The sequence below is a fragment of the Engystomops pustulosus genome, chromosome 1 (genome assembly GCF_040894005.1).
Source record: "Engystomops pustulosus chromosome 1, aEngPut4.maternal, whole genome shotgun sequence".
Lineage (NCBI taxonomy): Eukaryota > Metazoa > Chordata > Amphibia > Anura > Leptodactylidae > Engystomops > Engystomops pustulosus.
In genome coordinates, this window is record NC_092411.1 from 187,995,560 (window position 1) to 188,017,854 (window position 22,295).

General features: G+C 38.6%; 1 protein-coding gene across 2 annotated transcripts in view; it reads left to right on the top strand.

The window, feature by feature from the left end:
• Window positions 1–13,035, top strand: part of CNOT6L (CCR4-NOT transcription complex subunit 6 like) — a 39,537-nt gene extending 26,502 nt beyond the window's left edge. For both annotated transcript variants that reach the window (XM_072115592.1, XM_072115601.1), the window contains 5 exons: window positions 6,498–6,652; window positions 7,765–7,916; window positions 8,854–9,081; window positions 9,485–9,687; window positions 9,832–13,035. In XM_072115592.1, the coding sequence (XP_071971693.1) occupies window positions 6,498–6,652; window positions 7,765–7,916; window positions 8,854–9,081; window positions 9,485–9,687; window positions 9,832–10,044 (951 nt within the window). In that variant the 3' untranslated portion in view covers window positions 10,045–13,035. The remainder of the gene's footprint in view (window positions 1–6,497; window positions 6,653–7,764; window positions 7,917–8,853; window positions 9,082–9,484; window positions 9,688–9,831) is intronic.
• Window positions 13,036–22,295: the final 9,260 nt, after the last annotated feature.

Genomic DNA, 22,295 nt, shown 5'->3' on the forward strand with positions numbered 1-22,295 from the left:
TTTGGTTCGGTGCGATCGCGGTGATACCAAATTTATACAGGTTTTATTGTGTTTTAATACATTTTCAAAAATTAAACGAATGTGTACAAAAAAGAAAAAAAATTTTTTGCCATCTTCTGACGCTAATAACTTTTTCATACTTTGGCGCACGGAGATGTGTGAGGGGTCATTTTTTGCGAAATGAGGCGATGTTTTCATTGCTACCATTTTGAGGTCTGTGCGACATTTTGATCATTTTTTATTTCATTTTTTATGTTATGTAAAAAGGTGTAAAAGTCGCATTTCGGACATTTGGGCGCCATTTCCCGCCTCGGAGGTCACCGCCGGCCGTAACCGTTTTTATATTTTGATAGATCGGGCATTTTGGGACGCGGCGATACCTAATATGTCTGTGATTTTTACTGTTTGTTATGTTTTATATCCGTTCTAGGGAAAGGGGGGTGATTTGAACTTTTAATATTTTATTAATTTTTTTTATTTTTTAAACTTTTTTTTTCTTTTTTTTTTTCACTATCTTTTAGACCATCTAGGGTACATTAACCCTAGATAGTCAGATCGCTGCTACCATATACTGCAATACTTCTGTATTGCAATATATGGCATTTTTGCAGCACATTCATTACAATGAGCCACTGGCTCATTGTAACGAATATGCAGCTGCCAGATAGCCTCGTGTCAAAAGAAGACACGAGGCTACCATGGCAACTGATCGCCGCCCCCCGATGACGTTCGGGGGCGTGGCGATCGAAAAAAAGATGGCGGCGCCCACGCGCCGGCGGCGTTTAGGGGGTTAATAGCCGCGATCGGTGCAAGCACCGACCGCGGTTATTAGCGGTGGGGGTTTTGTGCAAAATGCAAAAACCCCCACCTTTGTATGAAGAGGACTCAGCCCGTGAGCCCTCTTCATACATCCCTTATACCTCTGCGCCGTAGAGCTACGGCGCAGAGCGTTAAGGGGTTAACAGTATAGTAGCCTTGTTATAAGCATTATTCCCATGAACAGAGCCAAGGAAAATCTTCCCAAAATTCTTGAAGTGGATATTTAATGTACTTTTATTGTGGGGTACCACAAGCAGATCCGTTTAAATATCAGTGGAGAAAGAGGCATTTTAGAAAAAACAGCCAAAGCCAAAATTATCATTAAGGCCATTGGGTTTAAGGCTCTCCGTTTGAAGGAGCAGAGTGTCCAGGTCACCCCCTCTGATCCCTAGGGTAACATGGGTGATGGCCCATCCTCTGGGATTACAGTTATGCATTTTCTTGAAGTGCTCAGCGATTGGGGTCAGTTGAAAAGGTTTATTCAAGGCTTTTGCCTGTGTTTTATCATAATTTCTGATGGAACTAAGATGTTCCCTTATTCTGATTCTCATCTCACGGATGGTTTTCCATACATATCTCAGGCCACATGGGCACTGAAGAGCATAGACCACTGCAGGCGTAGAGCAGGTAATGTGTTCCTTGATCTCATATTTGAGGCCATCCTTATCTTCAAAGAATTTGGTTTTCACAAGAACTTGGCATGCTTTGCATACCCCACAGGGGTAGAAGCCTGCAAATTTGTTGTTCCTTACTCTTTGTAAAGTGGCTTAATACCAATGCATTGCCTATTGAGCGACCCTTTCTATCCGCTTGAGACCCTATTGCCCACAATTTGAGCCAGGTCTGGGTCCAAGGAGAGGATCTCCCAGTGGCGGTTCAAAATCCGGTTCATCTCTTCCCATTTGTCATGCAAGGTTGTGATGAATGTGATCTGAGTATCCACAGTTTTTGTTTTGACCTGCAGAAGAGCTGTTCTATCAGTGTGGAGCGCGACATTATAAGCTCTTTTGATCAAGCGTCCTGAGTAATGTCTCTGGCGGAGTCTCTATTTAAGTAGAATCGCTCCCTCCTTAAATCTTGCTAGAGTGGAGCAGTTCCTCCGCAGCCTTAGAAACTCTCCCTTAGGTATTCCATTAATAGTACGTGAGAGATGCGCACTGGTGGCATGGAGAAGGCTATTGGTTGCCCTTTCCTTCTGATAGATGTTGGTTTGGACTGAACCAACTTTCTCTACCTCAATGGTGATATCTAGGAAGGGAATTGATGTCCTGCTATATGAAAGAGTAAGTCTAATGTTATAGTCATTGGTATTAAGACGGGAGATGAATTCTGTAAGAAGTTCTTCCGGACCCTTCCAAATGAACACTACATCATCTATGTATCTTTTCCATAGCATGATGCATTGTGTATACTCATAAAGTCCGTCACAAAAAACCCGCTCTTCCTCCCACCACCCAAGGAACAGATTGGTGAATGTGGGCGCACACGCTGCGCCCTTGGCCGTTCTCTGGGTCTGGAGGAAGAATAATAATTAAATTGCGCCGGAGGACAAAGAATAGCGCCTCCAGTATGAACTCTTGTCTCATGGCACTTTTGTCTCCATACCGTTTTAAAAAATATTTGACTGCATCACATCCTATTTGTTGTCCGATGCTGGTATAGACTTTCTACATCAACTGTAACTAAAATTTTGTCTTGTTCTAAATGAATCCCCTCCAGATCCTTCAAGATTTGCATTGTGTCCCTTGTGAATGAGGAGAGGTCCAAGACATGTCTGAGTTCATTGTCCAGCCATTGGGGACCTCCTCCTGTATTACTGTCCCAGGCTTACAGTATATAGCCACGGTGACATTAAGTGTGGTTTGTATTGCCACACAGAACCTCATGGTGTATGTAGACGCACACAAGTCTTGGTTATTTTAATATAAGAACAAATAAGTTACATTTTAACCCCTTCCCGACGCGCGCCGGGTTCCCGGTGCATGGAGAGGGCTCGCAGGCACCGATCGCTGCTGGCGGCTTCAAAGAGATGGCGCCGCCATCTTGTCGTGGATCGCTGCTCCCCGATGACGTCACGGGGAGCGGAGATCCGTCGCCATGGTAACCTCGGGTGTTCCGAATACCCGAGGCTACTTCGTTTTAACCCATGCATTACAATGTGCTAATTGCACATTGTAATGAATGAGGAGTAAAATCCCCATATACTGCCATATTGCAGTATGGCAGTATATGATAGGATCGATCAGACTACCTAGGGTTAGAGTACCCTAGGGAGTCTGAAAAATAGTAAAAGTAAAAATAAAAAAAAGTTTAAAAAAAAACTAAAAAATTCAAATCACCCCCCTTTCCCTAGAACTGATATAAAAATAAACAGTAAAAATCATAAACACATTAGGTATCGCCGCGTCCGAAAATGCCCGATCTATCAAAATATGATGTTTTTTCACTACGTTTAACCCCGTAACGGAAAATAGCATCCAAAGTCGAAAATGGCATTTTTTTGCCATTTTGAAAAATATAAAAAAAATGTATAAAAAGTGATCAAAAGGTCGCACAGTCCCAAAAATTATAGTAATGAAAACGCCATCAAAATTCGCAAAAAATGACACTATCCACAGCTCCGTACACCAAAGTATGAAAAAGTTATTGGCCCCAGAAGATGGCAAAATAAAAAAATATTTTGTACAGGAGGTTTAAATTTTTTTAAATGTATGAAAACATTATAAAACCTATACAAATTTGGTATCCACGTGATCGTACCGACCCAAAGAATAAAGTAGACATGTCATTTGGGACACAGAGTGAAAGCTGTAAAATCCAAGCCCACAAGAAAACGTCACAAATGTGGTTTTTCACTGCATTTGGAATTTTTTTTTTCCCGCTTCCCAGTACACGCCATAGAATATTAACCCCTTAACGCCGAAGCCACTTTTCACCTTCCTGACACGGCCCATTTTTTTCAAATCTGCCCTCTGACACTATAAATGGTTATAACTTTGGAACGCTTTAACATATCCAAGTGATTTTGAAATTGTTTTCTCGTGACACTTTGTACTTCATGTTAGTTAAAAAATTTTGGTGGTATGTTTTGCATTTCTTTATGAGAAAATCAGATATTTGGAAAAATTAGCAATTTTCGAAATTCTAAGTTTTCTACTTTTTCCACACATGAGTCATAACACCAAAAAACGTAATAACTAACATTCACCGAATGTCTACTTTATACCTCCGTGGTTTTTTATGCATACTCTTATTTTTGTAAGATGTTATGGGGCTTTGAACGTTAGGTGCAATTTTTCACATTTTCATAATAAAAGCAAAATCCTATTATTGAGGGACCTGCTCAGGTTTCAAGTCACTTTGAGAGGCCTAAATAAAAGTAAACCCCATAAATTACCCCATTATAGAAACTACACCCCTCAACGTACGTAAAACAACTTTTATGAAGTTTGTTAACCCTTTAATTGGTTTACAGGGGTTAAAACTAAATCGGATGCAATTTCGAAATTACATTTTATTTGGCTAAATGTATGTGTTTTTCATAAAATGTACAAATTCTCAGTGGATAAAATTCCAAAACGCTCCTCAAAATTTGATCCCCAATCTCTCCCGCGTATAACAATACCCCATATGTGGCGGTAACCTGCTGTATGGGCACTCGCCAGGGCACCGAAGGGGAGCCGCGCCATTCGGAGCAGATTATGCATTGTCACTTTTTATTGGCTATACAATCTTTATTTTTTTGGCAATTTGGACATATAAGGGCTTATTTTTTGCGACATGAGATGCACTTTACAAATACTTCATTTAAGTGGGTCTGTAGCTTTTTGATGAGATTTTATTAACTCTTTAATGTATGGAGGAAAAGAAAATTGTCAATTTGGGGTTTCTTTTTTTTTTTGTATATTTTGGGGGTCGTACACCATACACTAAAAATACTATAATATTTTCATTCTATAGATCACTACGATTACGGTGTTACCTCATTTATATAGTTTTTCATTTATTTTTACAATTACTGGAGAAAAACTAATATAGAGGAAATCTCATTTGTTTCTGCATCGCCATCTTTTTGGGAACTTAACCTTAATATTTTTTGGTTGACAGAGCTAGTTTAGGGCTTATTTTTTAAGTGTTGAGTTGTTCTTTCAATTGGTACCATTTTGGGGCACATAACTTTTTTTGATCACTTTTTAGAACATTTTTGTGAAGGGATTTTATGAAAATTTATATTTTCGGCGAGTTTTTCGGGTTTTGTTTTTACGGCGTTCACCGTACGGGTCCAATAATGTTTCTTACTTATTGTACAGATTGTTACGGACGCGGCGATACCAAATATGTGGGGGGTTTTGGTGATTTTCAGGTGTTTTTACTTTATTAGATGTGTATAGGGAATGTTTGTGTTTAGGGAACTTAACTCTATTTAATTATTTTTATTAAAAATTGTGTTTATTCACTGTTTTTAACTTTTTTTTTTTTTTTTTACTTTTACAGGTTAGCTTGAACAAGTGATCCACTGATCACTTGTTCAAGCTATTCTTCCCCTAATACAGATGTATTACACTGTATTATGTGAAACACTGAGCATGCTGCGCATGCTCAGTGTGTCACAGCCGGGTCCTGCCAGGAGGCACGGACCCGGCACCCGGAAGAAGATCGCGCAGCCCCGGGCACCGGCAGTCCCGGGGCTGCGATCAGAGCAGCGGGACCCCCCCCGGTAAGCGCCGCGGGGGGGTCCGAATCCAGTTAAATGCCCCTAGCACGCTGCGGTCAGCGCGACCGTGGCGTGTTAGGGGTTAACACCCGCGATCGGAGAAATCTCCGATCGCGGGTGTTAGAGGAGGGTGTCGGCTATAATATATAGCCGACACCCGCAGCTTCTGGCCCCGGCTCCATTCAGGAGCCGGGGCCAGAAGTTTGACGTACTATTACTGCATATTGCGGGAACGCACCTCCCGCCATGCAGTAATAGTACGTCAAATGTCGGGAAGGGGTTAAATACCGTCACTATGAAGTGCAATTTGTTACGCAGAAAATAAGCCATAACACAGCTCTTTATGTGGAAAAATAAGTTATAGATTTTTGAAGTTGGTGAGTGAAAAATGGAAGTGAAAAAACTAAAAAAGGCCAAGTCGTTAAGGGGTTAAAGTGATACCCTCACAACTTTTCCCTCTTCCCCAAAAACCCCCCTTCGTATACACTTTAATCCTCTGGTGGTGCACATCGTGGGTGTTTGGGTAGAAGCGTGTTCACACTATACAGAGCATTCTCTATTTGATACCAGACCCAATCTCTTAACATACAATGTTTCTCCAAAAATAAGCCCTAAGTTACAAATTGCTAGGAAGCCTGCCTGCCTGCAGATCAGTCGTGTCATATGATGGAAATGATTGATACAGCGCTTTTTAGAGTGGTGGTCGGGACAACATAGTAATAATACATTAGAAGTCAATCCCCGGCAGTATCCAGTTTTATGGACTGACCATGACGGTCTGTGGGAACCCAAACTTTGGGTGGTAAAAAGCTGTAAAAAAGTCAATGTCTAATTTCAGAATGCACTGGAATGCTTGTTACTGTGTTAGAGCATTTTTTTTCTGTTGCAAGATCTCTTGTATTCTCTTGTGCTTTATGCAATAGTTTAACAACAAAGTGACTAATGACATATTTTGTTTTTTTAGGAAGTAGAAACAGAGCAATACTTCGCCCTTTTCCTGCCAGCATTAAAAGAACGAGGATATGATGGTTTCTTTTCTCCAAAGTCACGTGCCAAAATAATGTCAGAACAAGAGAAGAAGCACGTGGATGGTTGTGCAATATTTTTCAGAACAGAAAAGTGAGTTGTGTTGACTTTTCTTACAGGTGTCTGTTGTATGCTACAAAATACTTGTGACCTTTTAACTAGTGCATGGCTGACCATGTCAACTGGTAGTGGGGGGGACACGGTTCTATATCCTGAGTAAATTGGTGATGCCTAGGAAGAAAAAAATTAACAGCATAATTTATTTTGCCAGATTGGGTACTTGTATAGAGAAGAGATCCAACAACTTTAGGATTTCCTTTATAAAGTCCAAAAAGCTACTTTTATGCAATTTTTGACGCCCAATAAAATTTCATGGCAAACACATGACTGAACAGTTTCCAAAGTTATAAACATAAACTTGACCCTCAGAAAAATAAAATGTGTATTTGCTGATGTATGCAGAAAATACAGAATATAGTGAAGCAACCATTTATCTATGGCATTTAGACATAACAAATTATTGGTCCTTATTTTTTTTGGTCAAATAACAGTTTGTGGCATGAGGAACTATAACACAGAAAGCAGCACCTGTCAAACTTACAAATTCTAAGCAAATTTATTTTTTTTTCTATGTATATGCTGCAAGCAATTTTGCAAAAATTGTGCATTAATGTGGTGCTAAAACCAGGGGAACAACTAGTGCTGTATAGGTTTGGTGTTACACTTTTTTTTTATGCACATTCGGGGCTGTGGAGTTGGTAATCCAAACCTCCAACTCCCACATACATGGGGGCATGTTTAAGTGATACATTTACAGTAAAAAAGGCTTATCACCATTATGATGCAATAACCACATTAATTGGGTAGAAGATGGCATTTATTTATTTTTATCGCTTTGACACATGCAGAAAACAGAACGGCATTGCAAATCAAGCATTAGTTGAGGTACATTACAGATAACTTACATCATTATCTAAATATTTGCCATTAATGAAGAATTCTGCATGAAGGCTACAACCTTTAAAAACCCCCATCCCAACTCTTAACAAATAACAATAACCATTCTGGTCAAGTGGAAACAGGAAAGCAATATTTTTAAAGAAAAAGTAACTAGGGCTAGGCTTCACAGCACAGTACCACCTTACACCTGTATATTGAGTAATTTGTTTACTTCTAAGTTTTTAATGTGGGTTTTTTGTTTTAAGATTTTCCTTGATGGCAAAACATACTGTGGAATTCAACCAAGTAGCCATGGCCAACTCTGAAGGGTCAGAAGCTATGCTGAACAGGGTTATGACAAAGGATAATATCGGGGTCTCTGTTCTGCTAGAAGTCCACAAAGATCTCCCTGGGGGAGGTAGGTATTGTTGTTGTTTTTTATCAAAGATGTACTGGGTGATGGAAATCTGAACCAATGTGAGGAATCGACATTCATATACAAAAGGCTTCTCAAAATATTAGCTAATGTGTAATTGGTTGTTTGAAATGTTGCTCCCCTTAGCAGAAAATGCTGTGGACATGAATTGTAATGAAGAATTAAAATGCTACTGGCCCTTTAATCGGTCCGTTGATTTCCTCTGGACGGAGCATACACGGGACAAAAGATGGCCGCTGGTCACCTGTCCAAATCACATGTCCTGCACCTGCCTGGGCAGGTCATATGATCACCACTACGGTTGGCTGTAGTCGGTTGGTTGCAGTGCATCCAGTATGGCCAGTGTTGTGGTGATGGCAGTTACACATCATTACTATGGTAACAGAGCAAAAAAACCTGTTAGATCATCACTGGGAGCAGGGAATAAGAGGGAGGAGGAGTTACTGAGAACTAAAGGATCTTGGGACTTGTAGTTTTCAGTGGCGGCCATCTTGGTGATAACTCTGCGGCCATAAATTTTGTAAATCATAAAATCAAACTATTTAAGATCCATTTTGTGACAGATTGCATTGAGTTTGGTTGTATTCATTTATTATAGCGTTGTATATAACAAGGGTACTGCACTCTCAATAATGATGTGGTGCTCAAAGAATAGGATTTTCAGTCCAATTGTGACAATTTAATTGTCATTTGTCATTTATTATAGCATTGTGGGTTTTTGTATTGGACATTTATATTCCCAGAATACCCCTTTAAGTTTGCAGTATGGGCTAAACCTTGTACTACTTTTTTTTTTTTTTTTTTTTTTACAGGCACAAATTGGCATTTGGCTCTAACCTCTGTCAGCCTTGTTTCCTTGTTAAAGCACATTAATTTCTTGGCAACTGTATGGATTATAATTTTCTTTTTTTTTTTTCAGGCATGCGGTCGAATCATTCAGTTGATAAACAACTTCTCATGGTAGCTAATGCCCACATGCATTGGGACCCAGAATATTCTGACGTCAAGCTTATTCAAACTATGATGTTTGTCTCTGAACTTAAAAGCATTATTGAGAAGGCAGCAAGCAGACCTGGCAGCCCTGCACCTGATCCCAACTCAATCCCCTTTGTGTTGTGTGCTGATCTGAATTCCTTGCCAGATTCAGGTAAAAATTCTTGTCTGACACTTGACTGATGGATATAGTGATCTGAGAGTGATCTCCCTTTGTTTTGTTTTAATAGATTGTAATTGGGAAACTGTTCTTTGTTACTGTTAAGCCCTTAACGCTCTGCGCCGTAGCTCTACAGTAGGTGTGGGTATATGAAGAGGGCTCACCGGTTGTTTTTTTTTTTTTTTTTTTTTTTACATTTTTCCAGTTGGAATTTATTTCCAGCTTCCCAGTACATTGCATGGAATAATAAATAACACATGTTACGCACAAAATAAGCCCTCACACAGCTTTGTGCACAGAAAAATGAACGTTATGGATATTTGAAGGTGGAGAGTGAGAAATGAGCTAAAAACCCTGCATCCTTAAGGGGGGTAAACCTTTTTTTAATCTGTTTTAGGTGTGGTGGAGTATCTAACGAATGGAGGAGTAGCTGACAATCATAAGGACTTTAAGGAGCTTCGCTACAATGAGTGTCTCTCAAACTTCAACTGCAATGGAAAGAATAGTACCCCTGATGGAAGAATTACCCATGGCTTCCAGCTGAGAAGCGCCTATGAAAACAACTTAATGCCTTACACCAATTACACTTTTGATTTCAAAGTAAGTGAATTTTACAGGGACTGAAATGGTATATCTTGTACTTTCAGATGCCTGCACTTTCATTAAATTTTTTATTCATTTTTGTTGCAAAACTTTATATAGTTAAATAATTCTAAGTGGTGTAATTTTTTTTTTGTCTATTAGGGTGTCATTGACTACATCTTTTACTCCAAGACTCACATGGATGTTCTTGGCGTCTTGGGGCCTTTAGATCCACAGTGGATGATGGAGAACAACATTACTGGCTGCCCTCACCCTCACATACCTTCTGACCACTTCTCACTGTTAACGCAGCTGGAACTCCACCCTCCACTTCTGCCTCTCATCAATGGGGTACACTTGCCAAGCAGGAGGTAGTGCTGACTGAGGCTTGGCAATTGTTCTCATGGACATGTACAGCTGTAAACGAGTCTGTAGGAGTGAAGTACGGCCAACCTAAAGCTGCTTTTTCACGGCTCCTTCCCTTCTGTCAAAGCAGTGTTTCTGCAGTTTATTGCAGTGAGGCAAAATTTGGCATTGGGGTAGGCACATAATTTGTCCTGCTCCCCAACTGTATTTTTATTTTTAAACTAGCTTAATCTTTTTATTTTCTACCCCCCCCCCCCACTTTTTTTTTTTCTTGTGTGAAATACCATTGACAACAGCTAGATGCCAGACTATTTTCCCTTTTTATTGAGTTGATTCCCTTTTCAATTAGTAAATACACCCAGCTTTATAATTGTCAAGTACAAATGATTTTACCCCACTCTTAGTTTAAAGGCTTCCATGGCTGTCCTGAATGTAAAGCACAATCTTGCTTTAACACCTTTCCCATTTCCCAGACCTTCCTCTGTACATGCTGGAACATGAATTGCTTTTAATAGGTTTAACATCTCACCAGTTCTGATATTTTCCAGTATTTATGACTTGGGAATACTATGCTGATGCCTCTAGCTGTGAAGAGAATTGTTCTAATGTACGATCTGTAAAATTGTCATGCATTTGATTTCAACCCTTGAACCTGAAAATCGGGTCACCTTTTTCTTCTATTTTGCCATCTAGAAGATTAATACAGGATAGCTACTCAATTTAATACTGCAATGATAACATAAGGAAAGCTTACCAGTCTAAACTTATAACCAAAGATATCTACTAACCAAGTTTTAATATTCCTTAAATACCCCAAATAACTGATCCTAATTTCTTAGAGTATTCTCTTCAGAGCTGGTTGGAAAGTTCGAAGTTCTGAATGCAGTTTCTTTTTGACCATTTAGTTATCAAAATCTAGGTGGTGAGCACGCCAAATTAGACCTCCCCCCCCCCCCATTCCTTCTATAATTTAATCAATTCAGCCAATTGGTAGGAGTAGTTGTATTTTTTTTTTCTGTGGGTGTTCAACATTCTATTGTTTGCCAATTATTTAACAGCCTTTTTTTCCAAGTCTGTAGACCCAATTTCTCAAACAAAAATACTGACTTCTCTCCCTGTCTGAGATGGCTTCACATGTGTAATGTAGCATGGTACCCATAGGTACCTGGTCTACGAGGTAGTCAACTTTTTGTTCCCCCAACACCTGGCTATGAAGGGGTTAAATTCTTGCTAGAATTTGTTTCACAATTGAATTGTATTGCACTGGTTGGCCTCTAACTGCAACATTGTCTCTTGCTGCTATGTTTTTAAATCTGCTTTTAAATGAAATGATTTTCAATGCACTTTATTGCTTTGTCTCATAATATGGTCACTTCTACGACAACTTATCAATGTTTTTTTTAACATAAGGCCCATTTTGAAAGTGTCACTGCTGGTTACTAAATAGTCCTTTTGATGGGTAGAAAGCCAGAACATCCCCTTTTTCAATAATTACATTCCTGTCTTTTGGGCTTTGCCACATAATTTGTGGAGTATTCTTTTACATAAGGTGCATATCCTTTGCAGTTTCTCAATTCCTAAAGTGCCTCCATAGATATTTCATAATAAAAACTCTATTCTATAGGACTAAGAAATTTAGGGAAAAAAAGTAAATGCCTTTTGAACCCCTGAAACTTAAATGTTTTAGACTTGCACCTGTAAGGCCTTGTTCACACACTTATTTCATCCATAATTAAATCTTAAAATGTGTGTGTATTTTATTATTTCCCTTTAGAATCCATCCATGTCTTGGGCTCGTATCACATTAGAACAAGGTCTTAATGGGTCTGGATTTGCATCATGTTTAGCTTTGAATGTCTGGGCACCTATTTTCCTCATTTAAACAATGCATGTACAGATGCTTTAGAGTTTATGTAAAATGTGTCTTGTCCAATATGTGCTCTGCTTTAATGTGATGTCAGTTGTCTGAAATGGACTTAACTTTGGTAGTTGACCCAAAAGCAACTGGAATGATTTTGCAGACCCACTTGGGAATCATTTGGTTATTGCAAACTCTTTAAAATCTGATGAAACCGTCACCTAGAAAAGCTTGAGCTAGATAATCTGCATTTTTCAACTTCTCAGGTACTGTATATATTGTTAAACTGTAAAGCATCAGACAAAGGATTGCCTTTTGGTAGTCTGTTCCTTTTGGAGAAGTAACCTGTATGTAGCAGCACAAAGTACTTTAAATTTAAGACCTTACTTTAAAATATTGGGTTCTTGTTGGAAAGTAAGTGGTTTATAGGAGCATTCATTTTAGGTTTCCTATTTTCTGTGGCCAGCGCTCATGACAGATTAAGTTTTGGAAATCTTTGCAAATGCAAAAGCATTTATTAAATACCAGCCACTTCTAGCAACTTTAAATGCTCAGATGTTGATGCAGTTGGCGATTTTCATATGAAATACATTGGATCATGTCAAAGCTAAGTACATTGACTTTGGGTTGCTACAACCTATATTTTCTCCGACCTGTGGCTCCTCCTTTTCAATGAACCTGGCTGATCCTTTTCCCCTGTATGTCGTCATGTGTTGCCTTACAACATGACATTCATGTGGTTACACTGGACAAAGTAACATAATGCAAAAATAAGTTTCCCACTTTCTTTTATTAGCAGTAAATATGGCCTAGGATATCCTACTCGTGATTTTGACTTTAAAGTTTTAACATTTATAAATTCAGAGGTAAAATGTGACAATATTTTATTGAGAAGCAAGGTCCAGTTTTTATTCATAAAAATGTACTCTGTAAAATTGTAAAAAATAAAATGTAGTTTTTTAAAAGATTTGTTTAACCCCTTCACCGCCAGAGGTTGGAACAAATTGGAGACCCCCCTCTAAGGTCAAAGGGATACATTTGTTTTTCAAACATGGTTTGTTTTTGCACTCAAATCTGTCTGTCGGTATTTTTTGTTGTCCTTGCATATAAATGCCATTAAACCCATTATGCATTGGTAAAAAGTGGAAGCACTGATTTATTTACAGTTTCATACTTTCATTCGAAGCCTATAAAGTCTGTATATATGGTATCTTGGAATTTTTTTTTAAATTGAAAGGTTTCTTTAAAATGCACAAATCAAACTAGAATTCTAAATACTTTTTTTCTTCTGCTACTTCTGTAACATTCTTACTCATATTTTATCAGCTTGCTTGTGTCTAGAATTAGGTCCATAAAATACCAATGGTCATTGTCCTAAAATATATAAACCATCTTTCTGCAACTGTCTTGTAATTTCTCTCCTTTTCCATGTTCTAGCAGAATGAATATGAAGTAGAACATCCTTATAGGAAGATAGTTTGGACATGAGCGATTTTAAAATTTAACTTTGTAGGAATTACTCATGGCCTAATCTCAGATTCTGATGCTTTAGTATGACCTGTAATTTACATGAGCACCCACAAGTTCCATTTCTAACCTTTGTCTGTCCAACTTTTTATTTTAGCCTAACATTTGATTGTGGAGATATGGGTTATCAATTTTGAAAGTGGTTTCCAAATTTTGATGTCTTGTCTTTTCCAAAGCTTAAGGTTGGTAAATGTATCTAGCTGTTAGATGTTTGGTTTCTTGCAGCACCCTCAGGGCCTGTCTGATTACTGGAATTAGGGTTTGTTCCGTTCTTATCTTGTTTGTCTCACTATCTGGTTTCCGTGATTTAACCAGCAGCACTGCCTATGAAAGCAGATAAAACAAAACAATATAAAATCTTAGCCTGTTTAAGGGTAATGATTTTTAAAGTGATTTTATGTAATAAAATGTATGAGAGCTATTTTCTATTTTCTGTGTATTGGTGAAAAGATTGTCAATTCTGTAATACAGTATCATCAGAACTGGCACAACAGTCACATCTTTTGATATACTTTCATCTCCAAGAGTTCTATATAAATATATATTTTTGTTTTTACACCCAGGGCTCAATTTTTTTTTTTTTCAATAAAGGCTGAAACCCTGTTAAAGGAAAAAAGTATATAGGGACACTATTAAATTGAGCCAGCTCAGATTTCACTTGTGCTTGTATATTATGTAGATGTAAAAGTGACATTGTATTAATATGTTTACTAAGCAACTCTTGCTTTCATATTGCAGTAGTGAAAAAAATACCTTCCAGTGTTTTTTTGTAATTGACATACATTGCTTTGGTGTTTGCTTTACATTAAGCCTTCGTTCAAAAACTCACATTCAGCATTTTGTCTCATTGCTTTATTTCCATTAGAAAAGATTAAGCTTGGTCAATTTATGCAGCATGTAAATCACCTCCAACCCTTTCTATAACTTATCACATATGCTTTTTGAATATGTTCATTTCCTTTAGCAAATCGCTAGTCCTTTTGCTCCATGAATTAGTAGTCCTAAGAAAGTACTGTATTGCAGCTGTCTAGTTTTAAAGGAAACCTACCACTTGAAGGAACTACCGAGCACCAGCTCAGGGTGAGCTGGTGCCGGAGCGTATTTTTTGTTTGTGTTTTAAACCGCTGTATCGCGGTTTAAAACTTTATGGCCGAAGCTGCTTCGGCTATAAAGTTTAAAAAGTGTTTTAAACCGCGATACAGCGGTTTAAAACGCTAACAAAAATAAGCTCCGGCACCAGCTCACCCTGAGCTGGTGCTCGGTAGTTCCTTCTTATACCTGCCACTTCAAGTGGTAGGTTTCCTTTAATGTGTGAGGTCACAGAAAACAAAGGAAATTATATGGAAACTGTAGCAATTTTTAAGGCTGTTTTTAATGCTCAGTTTGTCACATTTCTAGAGGGTTTTTCATCTGATCATGCCCAAGATACTCGGATAAATTGTGTGCTTCCAGTAAAATCTGTTTACACTGAAAAATGAGGGGTGGGGTACACTTGTGACGCATTAAAATTGAGACTAGTCTTAAATGCTGTTGGTTTAAATGTAGCAATGAATACTTTCATATTAAAATGTAAAATTATTAATTCTTTGGTCGTGAATTAAGTACCCTCATCTGCAATGGATATGCCAAGGAGTGGAGTGTTCTCAATCATTGCACACTCCTTTGCTTCATTTGCTTTAATGTCCAAATGATTCCCCTTAAAGTAGTAATCTATCAATGTGTCTGCAGCACAATTGCTCCTTGCACAATATTTTTGCTGCATAACATGTTGCCCAACAAATAAGATGATTTTTGATTGTTTGCATGTTTAGGCAGACTGACATCCTGATGAAGAAGATGCTCATTTGGCTGATGCAGTATGTCTTAAACACTGCTCTGTCTGCACTGTTACAAGATCTGTAGTAACCACACCAGCACAGTACTATGTAGTCTTCTTTCAAAACTTGTACTCCTGCTTTTGGAAGAGCATGAGCCGTATTCTTGCCCTTCAGAATCATGACGTTAAGCCCTTTAACAGGAAAACATAATGTTATTTGCCAATAAGCGACAACATCATAATTGTACTGTGCAAATGCAAACAATATAATTTAAAAAAAAAAAAATGAATTTCTCAAATGCGAAGAGGGCTCACAAACTGCCAAAAATCTACATGTATAATTTTGAGTCTAGAATTTCGACCCATATATTCTAGTTAACTTCAGATTAGAAAAGAACTGTGCATTCTTTCCCTACAGATCTGTAGTTTGCAGTAAACTTAATTTGAGCAAGACTGTAAATCTCAATTCAGTAAAATAGTTTGTCTTTTAAAACGTAAAAACCACAAGTTATAAAGCATATTCATTTTTGTGCTTGGTTTCATTTCCATTGTCTATACAATTTTTGACCAGCTTGTAAAATTAATAGAACTAACTTTTTTCTTTGTCGTGGAACTACTTGTAATGCAACTGTCACTTACCTCAATGATCTGCAGAAGTGATCGCCTTCACCCAGCTTTTCTAGTGAATATATTCTGTAGTTGCATAATGTCTAATGGTGTGCGAAGCTCAGGACCGGTAAATGGACTTAAGAGGTGTGTGTGTGTGTGTGTGTGTCTTTGTTATATGTTGTGTGTGTGTGTGTGTGTGTGTGTGTGTGTTTTTTTTTTTTTTTTTTTTTTTTCTCCAGCAGTTCAAAATTTAGCACAATTTTCAGATGGTTTGTGTTCTTTAGAAAAAATAATTTGTTTTAAAGAATTTCTTGCTAGGTTTTTGGCAAGAAAGTGAATGTATTTGTTAATGTCTGCAAAACTTTGTCACAAACTTACTGGTGCATTCATTAATATTACACATTAATATCGTTTTGTCCTTTTATTCAATGGGTTCCCCTTCAACACTTTTTTATGCTGTTTTATTGCTGTAGAACTATGGCAGGTTTAATTCTTTCTTAATTGGATGTATGAAATGGTGCCTGAGCTTACCACTCAATATTCAGTAAAACATTGTCTTAAACTCGTAGATTAAATGAAATATTGCTCAGTGTTTTTGTTGCACTGTATGAATATGCAAATTTGGTTTAAACATTTTCTTGAATTGATTTTACACAAGTTGATCTTTGCAGTGTAATGGGGAATGTATGAGGGGAAAAAAAAATCACCAGCCGTTTTTAACTTTTTGTAACCGCAACATTACACCACAATCTGGACTGCACAGCCGATGTATTTTGGGCAATATTTCATGTATAAAATCTGCTGTGCATTTCATAGTATTACAAATGTGAACAATGCAAAATCCAGCCTAAAAGTTGCACTGTTTGTCCTGCTTTCTAGACCTGTGGCAGCTGAAGAGAGGTGCTGAAGAACCTCACGATATTTCTCATGACAAATTACTTTGTTCATTTGGAGATTGGGTACTGCTTACACATAATGTATAGGGCTAAATAATTGCTTGTATCCTTGTGTACCTTTTCTACCCTCATCTATGTAGGCAATAAATGGCCATTTTGCAACTGAATACTTGTCTGGTTTCTTTTAGTTTCCAAAGACTTGGAAAAGGTGAATGCTTAAATATTTCAATTGTAATGGCCCTTATACTGTCCCTGCTGACATCTGTCCGATGCTAGATGAAATTGTAGGTTTCCCCAACTTCATGTAATTCCTTTGCCTGCCAAAAATTTTATTTTCCCATTTAATGCTCTTCAGATATTGGGCAACTGTGAAGGACTTTCTCAACACAAAGATGTCTGGCTTCAAAAAAACATTTCCTAAAGGAAGAACTTGGATGGTACTGTAGACTTGCAGAGTTTTTCAATTTCGTTCTTTCCATCTTTATCACATTACTTTAAAAAGAACCCTCCTGTAAAAGCTGATTCATTGACTTTGTGCAGGGCATGAAGGGAGAAGCATGACTCTAGGTACAAGGAATACAATGAAAATGAGTAATGATCATCCCCTCAGGCTCTGCACCATGCATTATTCAATGAATTGGCTTTAACTGGAGAGTTCCTTTTAATTCCAAAACTTGGCATGGATCTTCTTGTGCACTATTCGACATCCTACATTCAGACCTTACTCAAATAGGTTCAACTAATTAAAGACCATGTAGGGAAGTAAAGACCAGGGTTCCCGGTTTCCAGATTTGGGGATTGCAATAGACATCATATGGAGTTCTTAATAGTCTTAAAGAGAACCTGTCAGGCAAATTAACCCCCTAAGCAAAATTTATTTTTTTATTAACTGCCATTAGAAAGCATTGTCTAAACTTGAGCAATCGATACTAAAGCTGTATCCAAATGACCCAAGAGATATCCAATGAATCTTTATCCTAGTCAGCTGTCCAGCTTATTCATGAGTAGGAGGCACAGCCACACCCCTAGTCTTTAACTGACAGCCTGTATAATGTGCCACTCCTGGTGCTGCAACACCATACTTGCTGGTCATGGTGTCCACGACCCCTGCAGCCTGTGTGAGACAACTGCTCTAGGATGTAGCTATGTGTATAGCAGAACATGTCAGATTTCTCTGTTTCGCTTATGTGTATGGGAGGACAGCACGTCAGCAGATAAAGCAGATACTTGCAATGGTTTACGATACATTACACACAGACTTGAGGGGTAGGAGACGGAACGGGTGATATCACTTTCTCAATTTGCCCAGCCTCATTTACATAATATTAATTTTAGAATGAATAATGTATGAATTGATTAGATGAAGGCTAGGATGGAATCCTTTTGAGCTGCTCCAACAGGTAGGGGTGACAGGACTAGTGACAGACCATATGATAGGTGTCCTTTAAATAGACATTGAGATTAATGTACCCCCCTTCCTAATAATCAATGTCTTTGGAATTAAGTCGAGTTTGACACAATGCAGAGTAGGTTACATAGACCTGCTATGTAGTTGAAACCAGAAGTTTACATACAATCGTGGCCAAAAGTTGAGAATCACACAAATATTTGTCACATGATCTGTTGCCCTCTGGTTTTTATGTGTTTGTCAGATTTTTTTATCGCATACAGAAATTGTGTAATCATGTTATGAGTAACAAAAGCTTTTATGCAGTATTATGAGTTAATGCAGCAAGTCAATATTTGCAGTGTTGTCCCTTCTTGCAATTCTCCCTGGCATGCTCTCAATCAACTTCTGGACCAAATCCTGACTGATAGCAGTCCATTCTTGCACAATCAATGCTTGCATTTTGTCGCAATTTATTGGTTTTTGTTTTGTCCACCCGTCTCTTGATGATTGACCACAAGTTCTCAATGGGCTTAATATCTGGGGAGTTTCCAGGCCATGGAACCTAATTCTGTTTTGTTCCCTGAGCCATTTAGTTATCACCTTTTGCTTTATGGCTAGGTGCTCCATCATGCTGGAAAAGGCATTGTTGATCACCAAACTGCTCTTGGACGTTTGGGAGAACTTGCTCTTGGAGGACATTCTGGTACCATTCTTTATTCATGGATGTGTTTTTAGGCAAGACTGTGAGAGCCGATTCCCTTGGCTGAGAAGCAACCCCACACATGAATGGTTAAAGGATGATTTACAGTTGGCATTAGACAAGTGGTATCGCTCACCTTGTTTTCGACGAACAAGCTGTTTTCCAGTTGTTCCAAACAATCAGGGGATTCAACAGAGAAAATGACTTTACCCAAGTCCGCAGCAGTCCACTCCCTGTACCTTTTGCAGAATATCAGCCTGTCCCTGGTGTTTTTTCTGGAGAGAAGTGGCTTCTTTGCTGCCCTCCTTGACACCAGGCCTTGCAGATGCCCTCACCCCTGCCTCCTGCCATTCCTGAGCAAGCTCTGCACTGCTGGTAGCCCAATCCTGAAGCTGAAACACTTGAGACGGTCCTGGCGCTTGCTGGTCATTCTTGGGCGCCCTGGAGCCTTTGGCAACAATGGAACCTGTCTCCTTGAATTCCTTGATGTGATTGCACCTCGGTCAACAATCTTTCTAGCTGCGATACTCTTCCCTGTTAGGCCAGTTTTGTGCAATGATGACTGCACATGTTTCTTTAGAGAACCATGGTTAACAGAAGAGAAACAATGATGCCAAGCACCAGACTCCTTTTAAAGTGTCCAGTGGTATGATTCTTAATCATGACAGATCTCCAGCCCTGTCCTCATCAACACCCACATCTGTGTTATTGGAGCAATCACTGAAACTATGTTAGCTGCTCCTTTTAAGGCAGACCTCCAATAAAGTAGATATGTGTTTTGGGGGAAAAGTTCATTCAAGGCAAATATTAACTTTGCAATGATTTGTTACGCTGATCACTCTTTACAACACTCTGGAGTATATGCAAATTGCCACTATAAAACCTGCTGCAGTAGACTGTGTAAAAATTAACATTTGCATCATTCTCAACTTTTGGCCATGACTGTACTTCATAAAAAGGCTCATGCATATATTTGTATCCTTTTCTGATTAATCTGAATAAACCTTTCATGTTTAAGTTGGTTGTGTTTACCAAAATGTTTGCCAAATGTAAGTTTTTTTTTTTTTTTTTTTTTTTTTTTTTTTTTAAAGCATGTTTGTTAACTTTTTGGCTTTTCAGAAAGTTACACTATACAAGATTACTTTTAACTATGTGGGCTGCCCACATAATGTCATGTACTTGGAAGCTTCTGAAACACTGCATCAAAGATGCAGTGTTTCAGAATATTCCAAGAAATCAGGAAGAGAATTGCAGATTTGCACAAGTTTGGTTCATCCTTGGGTACAATATCCAGATACCTGAATGTTCCTCATTCGTCAGCATAAACAGTTATACACAAGTACAAACAAGATGGGAATGTCCGGCCATTATATTGCTAGGGAGGAAACCGGTTCTGTCAACCCAAAAAGCAAAATACCTTGTGAAAATGCTGGTGTCATTATCCACAGTGAAACAAGTAAACAATATAGGCTGAGAGGCCATTCTGACAGGATGAAGTACACAGGAATAAAACCTTAATCTTTGGAGACCTGGTTTGTGGTCTGACAAAACTAACTGAACGGCCATAAAAGCCATTACATTTGGCGGAAAATGCAGAAGTCTGAGAACTATCTCAACTGTGGAATAAGAGGGTAGCAGTGTCATGTGGGATTTTGCTGCAGGAGTTACTGGTGCACTCCGCCCCCTCCCCCGCCCTCCATTATATTGTCGTTTACAGGACCCCTAGTGGTGTATTCCGGCTTACCCCAACTGTGGGAGCTGCATAGACAGGGTCACCCCCTATAAATACTATTGGCCCTTTTTGGACTAATATCCCTGACAAGGAGAGTGGAACTACCTCCAGTATTCTAAGAGCTTTTCTGCAAGAATCCATCAGGTGAGCACCTCAGATTTTTTTTCCTATACCTTAGCCGGATATACCTGACGTTATCACCCGAGTCGCATTCCTCTGTCCCTTTTTTTCCCCGTTTCTCTCGATCATAGTATCATAGTATATAAGGCTGGAAAATGATCCAAGTCCAACCTTTAAGAATTAAATAAATGTTTTTTCCCCATAACCCGTGATATTTTTTTCTCTCCAGAAAGGCATCCAGGCCTCTCTTGAACATGTACATAGAATCCGCCATAACAACCACCTGCGGCAGAGAGTTCCATAGTCTCACTGCTCGCACAGTAAAGAACCTTTTGTCTATGTTGATGGTAGAATCGCCTCTCCTCTAGGCGTAGAGGATGCCCCCTTGTCCTGGTCACAGGCCTAGGTATAAAAAGATCTTTGGATAGATCCTTGTACTGTCCGTTCAGGTATTTGTACATTGTAATGAGGTCTCCCCTCAGTTGTCTTTTTTCTAAACTGCATAATCCCAAATTTTGTAATCTGTCATTGTATTCTAATCCCCCCCCATTTCCCTAATAATCCTGGTTGCTCTCCTCTGCACCCGTTCCAGCTCTACTATATCCTTTTTATACACTGGTGCCCAAAACTGTACACAATATTCCATGTGTGGTCTGACCAGGGATTTGTATAAGGGCAAAACTATGTCTTTATCATGAGAATCTATTCCTCTCTTGATACATCCCATAATTTTTTTTATTGAACGTACTGGACAATAAGACACTGCGCATTATCTATAGACATGCTCATTGTTCTGGCTTACAACACTTCTGAAATATAAATAACATTTTATCTTGTATAACATTGAAAGTACATTGTGCAATCAGTTTAAGTTTCGATGTATGGTGGCATACTGCATTGTTTCCAACACTTTTATCGTACCTTGCAGTAATCGGGATTTAGGAAGGGTTTTTTTATTCCGTTGTTTGTAATCTTAAATTCTCCAACGTCCCTTTCAGTTCCTCCCGGTTGTACCACTGTGTGTATCGGAATGGGGTCACCAGCTCCACAATTTCTGTTCTAGACATATGAGATGTAATAAACTTCCTCCATTTTCTGAAGAAACTTTTTGTCTGTTTTTATTTGTGTCTTAAAGTCTTTAGTCTATCTTGTCTGATTAAAGGGGTATTCTCGTCTGGGTATTCACATTCAGTTTGATTAATCTGCCATATATAAACATTTCTTCAATTAGATGTTATTAAAAAAATGATCCTGTGTGAAAATTTTCCATAGATGTAGTGATATATGGTACCTTAGAAACTAGATAGCTTCCTCGGATACGGCCACCTCTGCTGAAGGGATTGCACAAATAAACAAAGTTTTTGTATATGAAATATCTGAGAATTACTACATGTTCCACAGCCGTCCTGTAGTAATGATCGCTGAAGCCAGGTGGTCAGGCAGGGCTCAATAGTACATGTCTGGCCACTGCTGCCTAAATGTGATGTGGTCATAACTGAGGAAGCCATCTGGTTTCTAAGGGACAACATGGATATGTTTATGGGAAATTATCTTCACACAGAAACATTTTTTTTTAATAACCTCCAATTGAAGAAATGTTTATATATGGAAG